Source organism: Abramis brama (assembly GCF_963993115.1).
Source record: "Abramis brama genome assembly, chromosome: 5".
Classification (NCBI taxonomy): Eukaryota; Metazoa; Chordata; class Actinopteri; order Cypriniformes; family Leuciscidae; genus Abramis; species Abramis brama.
In genome coordinates, this window is record NC_139967.1 from 27,394,953 (window position 1) to 27,411,664 (window position 16,712).

At 42.2% G+C, this 16,712-nt stretch overlaps 1 protein-coding gene across 1 annotated transcript; it reads right to left on the minus strand.

Moving 5' to 3' along the window:
- On the minus strand, positions 1-962 carry LOC311083727 (C-X-C motif chemokine 11-6-like). Its single transcript, XM_084115483.1, has 4 exons — positions 866-962; positions 613-739; positions 443-529; positions 1-331 (listed from the first exon to the last, which is right to left on the minus strand). The coding sequence occupies exons 1-4, from the start codon at positions 921-923 to the stop codon at positions 304-306; spliced, it is 300 nt and encodes a 99-aa protein (XP_083971609.1). The 5' UTR covers positions 924-962; the 3' UTR covers positions 1-303.
- Positions 963-16,712: the final 15,750 nt, after the last annotated feature.

The following is a 16,712-nucleotide window of genomic DNA, read 5'->3' on the forward strand; positions in this document are numbered from 1 at the left end:
TTTAAGAAAATATTTTTTATTTGGACACAAATGGACAGTAAAATAATTAAATGCCATAAGTGGATTGTAACAGATGCACTGCACAGAAAATGTACATAAAACAAGAATATACATAAAATAACATTTTAAAAGAAATAAAACATTTTATAATTACTACATAGTCAGTTGCATAAATTAACAATCAAATATTTACACTAAACAGTTTATACAGATGTTCTCCAGTCTAATGTCAGCTATAGAGGTTATACAGCATTTCATGGGTATCAGGATGTTCAGTGGCGTAAAACAGCACCTAATCCAGATTCACATGGGCGTCTCTGACTGCTGGGCCCTGTAAAGATCAGACATTTTTTATTGAATTTTCATTAATCATTTCAAAAACTGTTTTTCAGTTTTAGTTGAACATACAGAAAAAAAAAAAAAAAAAAAAAATTACACTTACATCTTTTCAAGAACCCTCCTGATTAACTTCTGGGTGAATTTAGACTCTGGATTCAAGCATTTCTGCTCTGCACTCTTCAAAGTGACACTGGAAATAAAAAAAGGAAAGATGAGCTGAATGTGTTTAAGAATGTGTAAATATCCATGTAAAATCATTGTTTTTGTCCTTACATAATCTCTTGTTTTCCACAAGATGGACTTGGAGGCATGATTTCAAACTTCTCAATGTTCTTCTGTAAAACCACATCCACTCCTTTGCCAGCACATAAGCACCTGCCTTTGTGAATCTTGTTCTGCCCTGGAAGAGAATTTTTTATTATTTTTTTGGATTTTTTAGCTGCAGAACATAATAACAAACTAATATTTAGAAGAGATACCCTTGCAGAATCAATCAGTACATAAGGTCTTAATAAGCAACACTCACCGTGTACTTCTGGAGCAAGCAGACAGACCAGAAAAACAATAACTGCAGCAGTCTTCATTGTGTTTAAGGTTTTGATGACTGTCTAAGGCTGTTATTACTGAAGACGATTAGCTGCTTATATAGCCATCAGAAGATCAGGGGTTTATAGCAAAGGCACAGTTCCCAGTTTCACTTTCATAAGCACAGCTGTTTCGATTTCCCATTTCTTTGAAATGCCTTTGCTCAAAGCTTTGGATATGTGCTGGTCTCTTGTCATTTAGTGTCATGATTGTTCTTGGCAATGAGGAAGAGTTTGTTTTATCACAATTTTGAAAGTTGATGTGAATTCTTTCAAATGCTCTTTCAGCACAATATAAATTTAGAAACCAAATGTAATACGTTTCTGTACAAGTACTAAACCACCCATATTATTGACATTCATCCATAATTATAATATTATTTGTGCAAACAAATGTCAACAATCACATGTGCCACTCCATGTGCATACATTATTAAAATGTTTAAAAGTGCAATGATAAACAAAGGAACAATGTTGTGATGATGAAAATCAGTTACATCACATCAAACTAGGACAAGGACCAAACTTATTTTTTTTCAGAGGACCTCTATACTCACTGCATCTGTATCTGAAATAGAGTCTTAATGAGAAGCTTAAACACAAATAAAGATGTTTTGTGAACATGTCAAAACACAAGTTGAATGCTGAATACATAATGAGCCCATTCTGGTCCATATATTTATGGGTCCTTGATTCTTTGTATTCATGCATACAAAGCATCACCAATCAACTTATACTGATATATAGGCTACTCCATAAGCCTCGTTGGTTACTAGAAACTTATCACATAAATAGTCTTTTTTGCTCACTGCTGCTCTGCTTTTTAATGGGTTTTCTAAACATGCACTGCAATTATCATGGCAGTTTGTACCTATTTTATGTTTAAGCTAAATGCTATCTCATTTGTACTTGATCTCATTTGTAGATCTGATTTAGGTTTGGGGATGGGGTTTAGGGGTGCATCTTCATGCTTACTATTTTTTCTCATAAGTCAGATATTTTCATATTTATCAATTTGTACGTATACATAAGAATATAAACATAAACATAGCCATCATGTTAAGACTGCATCTTAAAGTCGGCATGAAACGAAAATTGTGATTGCAAATCCATATTATAAGTTGGCAGTTAGCCAAGTGGTAATCAACCTCACTTTTCGGAGTCAAATTAGACCAATATAAATTTTTATGTAACACAGTTAATTATTGAACAGATGGAATGCACAGATGAAACAGGTGAGTAATAGTGAAGTCATTTTTGATTACTGGTAATGAATAGTGTTTACTCTTATGTCTTTTAGAAGTGTGTGTGTGTGTGTGTGTGTGTGTGTGTGTGTTGTGTTTCTGACTGTGTCTGTTGCAGGAGAAGGTGTGGCCTGCATTCAAGCCAGCAAAGATCCTGATTGGTCTAGTCCTGACTGGTCTGGTCTTGGTTCTGGAGAAAAGGACCACCCTAAACACTCTATGGAGGCCGAATGCATGCCATTTGTTTTGCTCTGTCTTGGTTTCCTCTGTGATTGTGTGCACTTTGTAAAACGTACTCGGTTACTAACGTAACCTCGGTTCTCTCTAGAAGAGGTCTCTCGTACTGCGTAATATCTTACGCTAGGGGAAAAACTCTTTTTCCGCAAGATATTGAAGCAAAAAATTATCCTTAATTTTGAATTAAACGGGTCATGAACTGGATTGTTTTATTATTTTATAATGTTGCCTGGGGTGCCCCTATAATGTTAGTATGATTTTTACATCAAAAATTGTCATAATTTATAAATAAAAGCCATTTTTCCAAGCCTGATTTCAGCCTCAGATTTGAACGCTCTGTTTTAAGGGGCGTGTCTGCTGTGAGACTGCAGTGCAAACGCCCACTGTTGTGATTGGCTGACATGCTTGCATATGAAATAGCTAGTATTACATGAACTCTCTCGAAAACTTTACTACGTTTTTACTATTACAGCTATCGAGATTAACAAATCGTGAAAAGTATCGTTTAAAGCATTATATTTAAATCTATTCCATCACATGAAAGGTTGCAGCATGATGAGCACTGACTGAGCAGATGACAGACAGTCGTTGATCGCGTGAATAAAGATCTTATCATTGCAACGCAATTTTTGCACTCTCACAAATGCTTACACCAAATCACATCACAGATCGTTCTTTGATCGCTTTCTGTATATAATTTAATAACAGTTTAAAAAAAGATTATTTTCATAATACTACGAGAAATTATGTGAAGTTGATCGTTTAGTCACTGATGCATAAACACTATTGAACGATTTTAAGAGAAATATCTGAACTTGAATAATTACACAGAAATCACTGATCGCAGACCAGGCATTAGAATACACATGGTTACTTACATGTTGCTGGCAGATCCGTGTCGGGAAATTGTGATTGACTGATTTAATAAAGTTTAACCATGCTGGAATCCGAAGGAAGCTTATGCAGACTGTCTTCTTCCACAAACAGGCACTGCACAATATTTAGTAAACAGCATGTTTATTGCTTGGAAGTAGCTCGATCCGGTTTAGCAATTATCATGTCGTCCTATGTTATTTAGCATGTTTGGGCGAATCGGTGGGCGGGGCTAAACAGGCCGTGTTGAAGTAGGCGTTGATCTTCTTTTGTGGAGGCGGTGTTTTATCCTCTTTGACGTCATAGTTCCCCAATTTGAAAAACGAGTCGTTTGCTGAGCCTGATGTCTATAAAAGCTTTTATTGGACTAACAAGGTAGTTTTCAGTTCTGAAACTTACAGGATATTATTATAGTATGATGATCTCTTATATGTCAAAAGCTCAAGGAAATTTTGATTTCTCAGTTCATCACCCCTTTAATGCAAAACGCGTTGCAGCAGCATGCAGACATAGGCGAGACGGCTCGCGCGCCCATTGGCTGCCCTGCGACAACTGCAGCAGCCTATCGAGAGAGGCCCTCATGATGTCAGATCCAATGGGGGCGCTTCGCGCCCGCTGTGTCACGTCCCGCCGAAACTATATAAACTATATAAATATAGCTCGACAGGCTGATAGAATCTGGTTTTTCATCGCCGAAGCGAACTAGAGCGTGTCGCAGGCACGGCAAAGATACGCAGTACTCGTTCCCTCTTCTAGAGAGAACCGAGGTTACATTAGTAACCGAGTACGTAATATCTTACGCTAGGGGAACACAGTGTAAAACGCCGTGCATGCTGAGATCCAACACCAAAGTCCCAAGGGCAGGTGCCCGGGGTTCATATAGTGCATAATCACCAGGGACTCACAGGGAGTCCGAGAAAGAGGGGCTGGAACAGCATCATTCCTGTAATAAGAAGTGTCCTATAAGGAGCATATTATATCAAAGTGTTCCACACAGTCAGGGCGAAAACCCGGCCTGAACTGATGAAATTTTATGAGTCTTACATATTGCTCATAGAGTAATTTAATCGATCAGCAAGCGGCGCTCAAGCAGTTTCAGCATTCTGAGCCGAAACCTCGGGGCAGAAAGCTTATTTATTAGACCGAAAGCAGCTTAGCCTGCAATGCGGGAACCTCTAGGTTATAAAACGTTATAAATGTAGACGGGGAGGCCCAGCCTGCCGCCATACAGATATCTTGTAAGGCAATCACACTAGACCAAGCCCACGACGAGGCCATGCCTCTTGTGGAGTGCGCTCTGACACCCAACGGGCACTGCAGGCCCTTAGACGTGTAAGCCAGCGCTATAGCATCAACTATCCATCTGGATAGACTTTGTTTCGACGCAGCTAGTCCCTTAAGACGTCCGCTGAACGAAACAAAGAGCTGCTCCGTCTGTCTGAAGACAGCTGAGCGAGACACATAAGCTCTTAAAGCCCTGACCGGGCAAAGGAAGCCCTTGTCCCCTTCCTCGTCAGAGACCGGCAGGGCCGACAGGGAAATCACCTGCGCCCTAAACGGTGTGCTGAGGGATTTAGGAACGTATCCGGCACTTGGCTTGAGTATGACTTTCGAGTCATTTGACCCAAATTCCATACACGATGCGCTTACTGAGAGCGCTTGCAAGTCCCCTATTCGCTTCACCGAAGCGAGAGCCAGAAGAAACACTGTCTTGAAAGACAAGTGTTTGATGTCTATTGACTGGATTGGCTCGAATGGAGCACCTTTCATGGCTTCCAGAACCGTAGAAAGGTCCCACATGGGGACTGAGGGAGGTCTGGGAGGATTCAGCCTCTTAGCTCCTCTAAGGAAGCGGATGACCAGAATGTTCCTTCCAAGTGACTGGCCAAACGTAGGTTTAGTAAACGCTGATATGGCCTGTTTTGATTCAGGATAGATGGCGTGCTCAATTCCTTTTGAGTTTGATTTGGGTGCTCTTCGGTCCAAGGTAGAACATCTAAGGTGCAGTGTGGAGCTGATATGGCCTCCACGTAAACCTTGAGCGTGGATGGGGTTCTGCCCTTATCCAGTAGCTCTTGCAGGAAGGAAAGAACCTCCGTCACCCCACAGTCTGGGGTTGATATGCCACAAGCTGTGCACCAGCTAGAGAACACAGACCATTTCGAGGAGTAGAGCCGTCTAGTAGACGGGGCCCTAGCCTGCGTGATTGTGTTTAACACTCCCACTGGGAGGTTCTGGGCGAGGCCAAAAGCTCTGGGCGAGGATGCCAGATCGAGCCCCTGGCCTGAGAAAGGAGGTCCCTCCTCACTGGTATCGGCCATGGGGCAGTGCTTGTCAGCTGCATCAGAACTGGGAACCAAGCCTGGTTTTTCCAGAGCGTTTTTCCCTGATTCACTCTAATACCTGAGGCAGGAGCGTGACGGGGGGAAAAGCATAGAGCGGGCAGCGGGGCCAGACGTGGGCCAGCGCATCCCTGCTCTTGGAGAAAAACTCTGGACAGTGAGCGTTTTCTTGAGACGCAAACAGGTCTACCTTCTCTCTGCCGAATGTCTTCCACAGCAGTTGGACTATCTGCGGATGTAGAGACCATGCTCCTGCCTGAACATTGTTTCTGGACAGTCTGTCTGGTCCCACATTCAGGAGACTTAGCACGTGCGCTGCTCTCAGCGAGCGCAGATTGTGCTGAGCCCACTCTCCAAGGTTTCAGAGCTGAGATGCATTTCTGATCGACCTTGAGGCAAAACAGACCGGAGGTCCACGCTCGACGCGGTACTTGCGCTTTTAGCCAGAACTGCAGCGGGCGCATGCGAAGCAGACCCAACTGGAGTACTGAAGATGCTAAGGCCATGAGACCCAGCATCTTCTGAAACTTTCTGAGCGGGACTATAGTGCCGCAGCGGAAGGATTTCGTCATGCGCTGAATATTCAGACTGCACTGTGGCGATAGCTGCGCTGTCATAGACAGCGAGTCCAGTTCTGCCCAGAAAAGATATTCTCTGACTGGGAGACAGTGAACTCTTCTTCCAATTGACTTTGAGACCAAGATTCTCAAGATGTTCGAGTAATACAGTCCTGTGTTCTATGAGCTCTGAGTGTGATCGAGCTAGAATCAGCCAATCGTCCAAGTAGTTCAGAACTTGCATGCCCTGAAGCTTCAGGGGTGCGAGAGCCGCATCCATGCACATCGTGAATGTACAGGGTGCTAGGGACAGGCCAAACGGCAGGACTGTGTATTGATATGCCTGGCCCTCGAAGGCGAATCTCAAAAATCGCCTGTGACGTGACGCTATTTGTATTTGGAAATATGCGTCCTTCAGATCTATTGACATAAACCAGTCCCCTGGGTGAATTTGCGAGAGGATTTTCCTGGTCGTGAGCATTCTGAACCGGCGTGTCGAAAGCACTTTGTTCAGCTGTCTTAGATCTAGGATGGGTCTGAGACCCCCGTCTTTTTTCGGTACCAGAAAATATCTGCTGTATAGACCCCCTTTGCTCTGAGCTTGAGATAAAGGCTCTATGGCCCCTTTGCTCAATAGTTTCACTATTTCGGCTCGAAGTAGATGAGCTACTTCGCTTTTCACCGTAGTTTCGATTCGCGCCGCGTAACGACGGGGGCGTCGAGCGAACTGTAGTGAATAGCCTCTTTTTATAATGTTCAGCACCCATTTCGATACCCCGGGGAGCCTTGCCCATGCACTTGCATGAATAGCTAGGGGTTGAATGAGATCTGGGCTCTGGCCGCGACATGGTGGCGACCGGAGAGCTTCGGTATGCTGTAACATAAACGCCGCGCTTGCAGCGTTCGAGGCGGGGGGCGCGCTGATCACAGCGGGCAGCCTGCCCGTGCTCGACTCTTCTATGGCGGCTTGCTGAGAGAGAGCGAGCGGGGGGAAACCCCTTGGGGCTTGTCATGTCTGTGAGTGAATGTGGACGCAGGACAGTGGGCACATTTACTACACTGAAAACACCGTCTGCTTGAGCTGACTGTATGCATGTTGGTTTCGTTTTTACAGAAACCGTGAGACATGCAGTATGTATTGTTTGTGGGCATTGGGTCGTGGGCACATCCACTACGTTTAATGCACAATTGACATGATCCGAGAAGTTTTGGTGGAAGTCTGGCCGCAGCGGGACTTGAACACCGTCGTTTTCCTAGGCGGGCTAGGAAGACTTTGAGGCCTCAGGCTTTATCTCGATCTTAGGCCGGGGCCCACGCGGGGGGGGTATGGGATTTGGGGTGTCGGCTAGTAGAACCAGACCGACTGGCTGAGAGTTTCGAGCAGACGGCTGTCTAGGGCGACCTGCTGCGGAACTGGAGCGCTTAGGCAGAAAGTGTTTCATGGCCTGTGAAGTTTTCTTCACCTCAGCAAATCTATCCACGAAATCTTTGACGGATTATCCAAAGAGGCCGGCAGAGGAGATGGGGGCGTCAAGAAAGACATCTCAGAAAGCGTGAGCCATAAATGTCTCTCCGCCACGGTGAGAGAGGCCATGCTCCGCCCTATGGCCTGTGCAGCGGACTTAGTGGCGCGAAGAGCTAGGTCCATCACGCTCCTCAGGTCCAGCACACTGATAACTTCCGGTCCTTCCTCATCCAGTTTACAGAGAAGGTTGGCCTGGAAGATTTGCAGGATGGCCATAGAATGTAGTGCAAAAACTGCCTGTCCAGCGGCAGTGTAAGCGCGACTTTGCAATATCTGACGTCGTGCAGCAAGCTTTTGATGGTAGCGCCGTCTTAGCACGCCGTCCAGCAGAGAGCGGGCAAAGATAGGCCGCTACAGCTTCTTCCATGGGGGGAAGAGAATGGTACCCCTTGTCTTTAGCACCGTCCACCACGGAGAATGCAGCTGAGACTGAGGTATGCACTCTTGCTGAGAAGGGGGCGTTCCAAGATTTAGCGACTTCTTCATGAAGCTCAGGAAGAAAAGGCGCGGGTCTTGAGGACGGCGAAGCGCGGTCCCCTTGCAGGAAGCAACCATCCAGCTGGTTGTGCGCAGGCTCCTCGGGCGTAGACCACTCAAGGCCGAGGCTCGCTACGGCCTGCGCCAGCAGACGCATGAGCTCTGCTTCGATGCTAGCTCTTTTACCAGAAGGCTGACGAACAGAGGGGGCGAGATCCACAGAGCTCGACCAGTCCTCACTGCCCAACGCCAGAAGAGAGCAGCTGTCATCCTCCACAAACACGGCTTCCTCGTTGTCATCCATGACGGAAGCGGCGGCAGACGGCGGCCGCTGTCCGGCAGTAAGAGACCCGGGCGAAGCAGGCGGCGAAGCTGGCGGGCGAACCGGCGAGCTTTTGCAGGTTGGAGGAGGTTCCGGGACCCGCTGAGCATGGCGCTTTTTGCGGCGCGGCACTGCAGCGGGCGGAGGTGCAGTCTCGGCGAAAGATGCCAGGCGAGTCCTCAGAGTCACCATGGGCATCAGCTCGCAATGAGAGCAGCCACCGTCAGCGAGCGTGAGAGCTGCGTGATCCTCACCCAGGCAGGAAACGCAGATGACATGGTGGTCCCCATCGCTGAGCGGAGCTCGACACGAGCCACAGAAGGTACGAGACATCTTGACAAAGACGCTCATCTCTTTTAGCAGAGAGTGTGAGTCTCAGCGGCGAACACACACTTAGCAGAGAAAAAGGATATACACGCCGGATAGCGTAGCAGGAACGGCGACTGAAGGCGGCGAGTTGTCGGCCAGTGGCTTTAGATTCAAAGGCTCGTTCCGCAGAAGGCCTTTTCAGACAGCGCGGCTTCTTCCTCTCGGGATCAGCGATGCGTGAGCTTCACTGAAGAGATGAAAAATCTGATTCTATCAGCCTGTCGAGCTGTATTTATAGGCCCAAGCCACGCCCGTTTCGGCGGGACGTGACGCAGATTTATAATTATTAGTTTGCTGTTTTGAATAACTTTGGCCTTCAGTTATATTGTGTAAATATTATTTGTAAAAACTCAGTTTAAGGGAAGTAGGGAGTGTGAATCCATTTGTTTTGCATATATTGTTTTGAAGGGAGTGGATTCTGGAATCCAGTGCTGCTTCAATGTACATCTAATGAGTGATTATAGTCAATGTATTAATCAATATTTTTCCTTCTAAATATCAAATGAGTTGAATGACTTCACGGCTTATGAGATTTTACTTGGTTATAGAAGTTACCAGTGTGAATACTGAAATGTTGTTTTCATGCATTCTCTAATGTCTGTATTTGATATCTGAATATCTATCTATTTAGCCCGGCTTCCAGAAAATGAACTTGTTTTGTTTGAGTAAGGTCTCCAACATGTGTTAAAACATATAATATAGTCAGTGGAACCAATAGTGACCACTGCGTATACAGCATAGCTGCGTAGCTAAAGTCTTTACTTTACTGTGTTATGCTAAACTGTCCTCTCCTTGATAGAAAGAATGTTTGATGTTTTGAGAAAACTCTCCTGTTTATAGTTAGAGCCTGGCCAAATCCAACCTTGAAAAAGCTGTGTCGGTGTGTGTGTTAGTCTTTTTGGTTACAGGTTGCATTGGCATTATTGGAGATTGACTTGAGTTGTTCTGGACAGGCTGCCCAGCAACCCGAATCTGCGACCTGGGGCCTGTTTCAGAAAGGAGGTAAAGTGAAAACTCTGAGTATGTTAACCCTGAAATGAGGGAAACTCTGGGTTTTCTGTTTCAGAATGGGAGGTGTCAAACCTGAGAAAGCAGAGTAAGTCAAGCCCGTTTCTGAAAGAGAGGTAACTTATACTCGGAGTCAGTTACCATGGTAACTTACTCTGTGAACCTAACCTGGTCAGGAGCAGGTTTTCTTCAGTAAACCCAGAGTTTCTTTCGGTCTCCTCCCCTTTTTTTAAAGAGGAAGCAGTGTTTAAACACATTCATTCTTTCAGTACATTTTTATTAATAAAATTAATATTTTTACTGCTGTTTTTCTATTCTTTTAATAAGATGAAGTCTATATAACTCCTTAACTGACAACTGAAAATACAGTAGTAGATTAGAGTTACATAATGTAGTTCTAAACAAATTCTACAGAATTAAACTGTGGCATTTACTGAAAATCACTGAAATGTGTTCATCTGTGCAACAGAAGTTGATGGACCCTCCTCCTGCTGTTCTTCCACACTCTGGGGGTGCGGGGAGAGATAAGAATATCCGTTTATGCTTAGATTTAAACTTAGATTCTATAGGCTACTCCACATAAAAATGTCGAAAATGTGAATGTGAAAAAATCTGAATGTGTAGATTGTTTGATGTGTAGACACATAATATTAACATTACCTAGGCGTCTCTGTGACAGCAGAAACTTTTTCTTTATCCCCATTGTCCTGTGAAGAGCATTTGGTCGAGTACACTTTATAACACTATTTGTCATAATTTCTGGTGTATTGAGTAGGCTACTTACAACTGCCTGGGGTTCTTTTGGGACAGGTGGCTCAAAAGGCAGATATTACCATCAGAATCCGTTGGGACCAACAAAAAACCCAACCCAAAGTAAAATAAATGGAAATATCAAAAATAGCCTATATAAAAAAATAACACATATGTAAACCTCTTGCATTTTATGAAGGCCCTTGGATCTCCGGGAGTGACTGGCTCTGAAGTCCCTCCAGGAATTCCCTCAGCCAAAAATGCTGCTGCACTGCTAGACACTGGATGCTATTTAGTTATTTAATATGTCACATGTTTGTAAAGTCAGGTAAAGCCTACACCCATGATGCTCAAGCCTTTCTTGATTGAATTATGTCTTTATATTTAATTTTCAGCTGCTGCCATGTTCTTTTAATACCTGCAGGATTGCACCTACATGAAAATTAAAATTAGGTTGAATAACATACTGTTCTTCCAGTTTCACCTCTGATATTATAACAGTTGAGTAAGTTACTTGTATTACTAACTACAAATGACATCTTCAACAGTGTAATTAGATTAATGTAATAATGACTATCTTTAGAAAGTATTGGTCTACTTATTACTAAATCCCATATCAACCTCAACCACTTGAACAATACAAGGAGGGACAAGAAACTGCACTTTTAATGCTTTCAAATAAACAATATACAATTGCATGAATTATTCTTGAATTGACCAAAGTGTGTAGAGGGAGAAAATATATAAATAAATAAAAATATACCTTTTAAAAAAAATTATGTTAAATATACAGAATTGTTCTATAGTCTAATGCAATTACATCAGATTTTACTTTAAATTACAGAAGAATTAAGAGTAATCCCTTTAATTAAATTACAGTATTTAGATTACTTGATAATTAATTACACCCATCACTGTATAATAGTAATTAAAATGTAAACGTACGCATTGACTCGAGCAACTATTTTCTCCCTAGCTAACTCTCTGTCCTTCGCTGCTGGAGCCGATATTTAAAAAATAATAATAATATGTGTTCGTACTCTCCATATGCTTGCAGAAGCTCATCCAGTTCTGCTGGTGAGAAATATGCAGACCTCTTTTTGTCTGGCGCTGTTGTCATGGTGACTCATAATATCTGCACGCGCTTAAATCAGAGTCAGTCAACTCGGAGTTGATTGAACTAACTCATTTCAGCTGTTCTGGAACCGAAAACTCAGAGTTTCCCATCTCAGGGTAAGTCAACTCAGAGTTCAAGTTTTAACTCAGAGTTGGTTGAACCTCCTTTCTGAAACAGGCCCCAGATGATAAGTGATTGAGAAGTGTGTGCTCTTTACTGTGGTTGATGAGTGAGCTGATGAGAGACAGGTGCAGATGATTACAATTCTGGTGAGAGTGAGCACTGGGTGTGTGTAATAGATGAGCCTGGTGACACCGTGACAGTGCATCCACCTCCACTACAAAAGGTTTGTATGCGGTCTTCCACTCGCCCCCCTCACGTGTCCGGATGAGGTTAAAGGTGCTTCAGAGGTCCAGCTTTGTGAAGACTGTTTGCACCTCGGAGATGTTCTGAAGCAGCTGGGTCGAGGGGAAGGGGAGACCGGAACTTTAGCAATTTTGTTGAGAACTGGGTAATCAATGCAAGGCTGCAAGCCTCTATCGTTCTTGGCCACAAAGAAAAAATTGGAAGCAGCAGGGGAAGTCAGAGGTTGGAAATAGACTTGTTGAAGAGCCTCTTCTATATACACATCCATGGCCTTCTGTTCAGGAATGGAGAGAGGATCAATTTTGCCACCGGGCACTGGTTCACCTGGAATCAGATCGATGGCACAGTCCCATGGTTGGTGAGGTGGTAGTTATGAGGCTCGCTTAGGGTAAGAAACGTCACCAAGAGGGGCATAACAGGATAGTGTATGGATTAGCCATGGATTAGTGTATGGATTAGACAAGCCATGGTTTTGATACAAGATGAAAATATCTCATATGATCTAATATCAAATAGGATAATGAAAACAAAAGATTGCACATTTAAATTTAACACTGTAACAGAGGACAATGTGAAAAAAATATTACAAGCAAGTAAAGATAAACCCTGTGGAATAGATCACTTAGATGTTAAATTGTTGAAGATGGTGGTAAATGTCATTGCTTTGCCCATTTCTCATATTATTAATCTGAGTTTAACAGCAGGTGTTTTTCCCTCACAATGGAAAAAAGCAAAATTTTTACCTTTAATAAAAAATAACAAAGAACAGTTTTCAGGTCAGAATAGCAGACCAATAAGTTTATTACCGGCAGTAAGTAAAGTGATGGAAAAAGTTGTGTATGATCAAATACAAGAGTATTTGGAAGTAAATGGGTTAAACACAATGTATCAGCATGCTTATAAAATGGGTCATTCCACAACAACAGCACTCACTCAGTTAACTGACTATTGGCTACAGGAAATTGATAATAAGAATTTAGTGGGCACAGTATTTTTAGATCTAAGCGCAGCCTTTGATGTTCTAGACCAGGGGTGTCCAAACTCAGTCCTGGAGGGCCACTGTCCTGCAGAGTTTAGCTCCAACCCCAATTAAACACACCTGAACCAGATAATCAGACCTTGATTATCTGATTCAGGTGTGTTTAATTGGGGTTGGAGCTAAACTCTGCAGGACAGTGGCCCTCCAGGACTGAGTTTGGACACCCCTGTTCTAGACCATAATATTTTATTTAAAAAGTTAGTTTGTTATGGATTTGAACCAACTGCTGTTAGATGGATTGAAAGTTATCTTAGAAAACGTGAGTACACAGTTTACTTTAATGGTAGCTACTCTGAGGTGGAAGAAATGAGTTGTGGGGCGCCCCAGGGCAGTTGTTTAGGACCCCTTTTATTTTCCGTTTTCACAAATGATTTTCCACTTGTAATTAAACATGCAACCATGGCAATGTATGCAGATGACACAACATTGTGTCAATCAGCAAGAGATATAGATCAATTGAATATTATGTTAAATATGGAGTTAGACTTGGTCATACAATGGATTACTGACAATAAATTACTTATTAATGCAGGTAAAACAAAATGTATGATACTTGGGTCAAAATATTTTCTCAAGCCATCATTAACATTGCACTTAGATATAGGAGGAAATGTGATTCAGCAAGTAGAAGAAATTCATCTATTGGGTGTAATTGTGGATAGCTCATTGTCTTGGAATAGCCAAATAAATAAAATATTGCAAAGAATGGGTCGTAGTATGGGAATAATCAGATACTGTAAGAAATTTATTCCCAAATGGCTGACCAAACGATTAGCCCAATCTTTAGTATTAGCTCATTTAGACTACGCGTCAGTTGTTTGGTCAAATACCAATGAAAATAATTTATACAAATTGCAAGTCGCACAGAATAAAGTGGCACGTATCGTTTTGGGTTGTCCATATACAACTAATATAATCACAATGCACAATAATTTGGCATGGTTAACTGTAAAATATAGATTGAAATATTTTCTTTTATCATTTATTTATACAGAAAATTGACATTTTTTGCTGATCAACATAATTACTGCACAAGACAAACCACTGGAATGCGATGTGTTCTGCCTCAAGTCAGAACTAATCAGTTTCAGAGAGCAGTTTTTTATCGGGCCATGGTTGCATGGAATGGATTACCAGGATTTTTGTTGTTGGAAAATAACAGAAATTGTTTTCAAAAGAAATTAAAATTGTTTCTGTTCACACAAGAGTCATGATGCTGGAAGAGTATGGTAATATGGAAAGATGTTTTATAGTTTGTATTGGAGAGCTATTTATGGATTATATGTTCAAATGTATAGCATTTTTTGTTTGTTTGTTTATTTATTTAATTGCATTGGGCTATTGTAGATGATGTCCAGTTTGTGGATGGGTGTGAGTGGGTGTGTGTGTGTGAATAATGTATAAAATGATGAATTATGTAAATTTGTGATGTAATGAAGAGGAGACCCCAGGAAGAATAGCAACTGAGATTTCAGGCGCTAATGGGGATCTTAATAAATGAAATTAAATGAAATGTATACACTGGGACTTTCGATGGATGTGGAATTAAGTGAGAGAACTCTGGACAGCCATGAAAATGTTCTCTGTATGTTTCCGATGGATCAATCTCCCACACAGTAACAAACAAGCCTTTGCAGAGCGACTTTCCGGTCACAAATTTAACCTTGTACTTGATGGTGCTGGGCCTTTTTTGGAGCTTGAGTTAGTAGCAGAGTTCCTCGGAAATGAAATTGCCAGCTGACCCAGAGTTGAGGAGGGTGATAACTGAAACAGAAATATCAGCAGCAGTATTACCATGGTGGGACTGGAAACAAATGGTGTCGATAGGTTCTGTGTGAGCGGCCCTGTAGTTCCCGTAGAGCTTAATATTACCCGTGTTTGAACTGTCTTCTGAGTGGTAGGTCATTTTTGCAGTTTCCTCACGACTATTGAATATTCCCACATAGTTCCCACAGACTCATTCACAGTGCTGTTATTGTCCTCTTCCTTACAATGGCTTTTGTTGTACCATTGTAATCTTAGTAATTAGACATTTCAACCTTCAACCTTGTTTTGTGCTCTGAAATTTTCCTTACATTGATATGTGGACTATCAATGTAAGGGAATTTCAATTTGTTCCTTTTTATTGTTCATTTAGTTTGTCTTTTGTTTTTGTTTGGTACAGCAAACCTCAGTTTTGGGATGATGTTACAACCCCAAGTCCAGAAACGTTGGGACATTTTGTAGAATGCAATAAAATCAAGAATCTGTGATTTCTTAATTCTTATTTAACTGACAAGAGTAAAAAGATTACAAATGTCATTGTTTTCCCTGGCATTTGATGAATTTTGATTTTGATGGCACACTCAAAAAAAGTTGGAACAGATGCAAAATAAAAGTGAAAAGATTACAGAAATTCCAAGTTAGACTGTTTTGGAAACCATCCACAATTTGCAGGTGAATTGACTGTTCGCAAAGACTGTCCCTTTAGTCACTGTTGCTATGTCCGACAAGCCATGCCGCTCTCACGCCAGACCATGTTCTCACGCAGTGAAAAATACATCGCGGAGCAATAAATATGAATGAACATCAGAAGGAATGTTGTTTTAACCGTGGAAAGATGTCAGTGCACTCCGTTTTTCAAGTTCAAATCTTCCAACGTTAATCTATTAATTCTCCTGACTGATTTGTCGGACAAAAATGACGGATGGCGGATTTTGATTGGTCAGATCGCCTGTCAATCAAACTCCCTGCGAAGGGTCAATTGGTAATAGGCGAGGGTCTTGTGTTTGAGTATAAAATAAGCATCCAGCAAAGGCTCAGTCTTTGCAAGAAAACGGGTCATGGCTCACCAATTTGTGCCAAATTCGATTCAAATGATTCAGAAATTACATTTCTCAATACAAGATTGCAAAGTATTTAGGTCACCATCTACCAAACATAATATTGTTAAAAGATTGAGGGAATCCAGATAAATCTCAGTACATATAGGGCAATGGCAAGACAGGAAACCCCTTTTGAATGTGCGTGACCTTCGAGCCCTCACACTGCCTGAAAAACCATCATGCTATTGTGTTAGCCACATGTGCTTGAGTACTTTGCATCAAGAAATACAACTTGAATCTCTGTTACGCAAGGAGAAAGCTATACATCTGTTCAATGCAGAGATGCCGGCGAGTTCTCTGGGCCCGAGCTCATCTCAGATGCTCAAGAACACAGTGGAAATGTGTGCTGTGGTCATAAGTCCACGTTTAAGCATGCTTTTGGGAAAAACCGACAATGAGTTCTCAGTCCCACAGATGAAAGTGACCATCCAGGCAAGGGTGACTCACATTGATGTGGAGGCGTATATTGGGATTGTACAGAGACATTCTGCCATCAAGATCCCCAATTCCCAAATTATATAAAAAAGGAAAGGTTATGTGATACAGTGGTAAACATGCCTCTGTCCCAACTTTTTTGGAGTGTGCTGCAGCCATCAAAATCAAAATAAAGGTTAAAAAAGGTTAAATCACAAATTTCTTGATTTTATTGCCTTTTATTAAATGTCCCAACTAAAAAGTACAACTTTTTATTGTATTTTT

Bases quoted from the DNA above. Each gene is read 5' to 3' on its own strand.
- LOC311083727 (XM_084115483.1), bottom strand. From the start codon at position 923: ATGAAGACTGCTGCAGTTATTGTTTTTCTGGTCTGTCTGCTTGCTCCA. The intron at 740-865 runs GTGAGTGTTGCT...ATTCTCTTCCAG, and splicing joins GCTTGCTCCAGAAGTACACG to GGCAGAACAAGATTCACAAA. The intron at 332-442 runs GTAAGTGTAATT...TGATCTTTACAG, and splicing joins AGGAGGGTTCTTGAAAAGAT to GGCCCAGCAGTCAGAGACGC.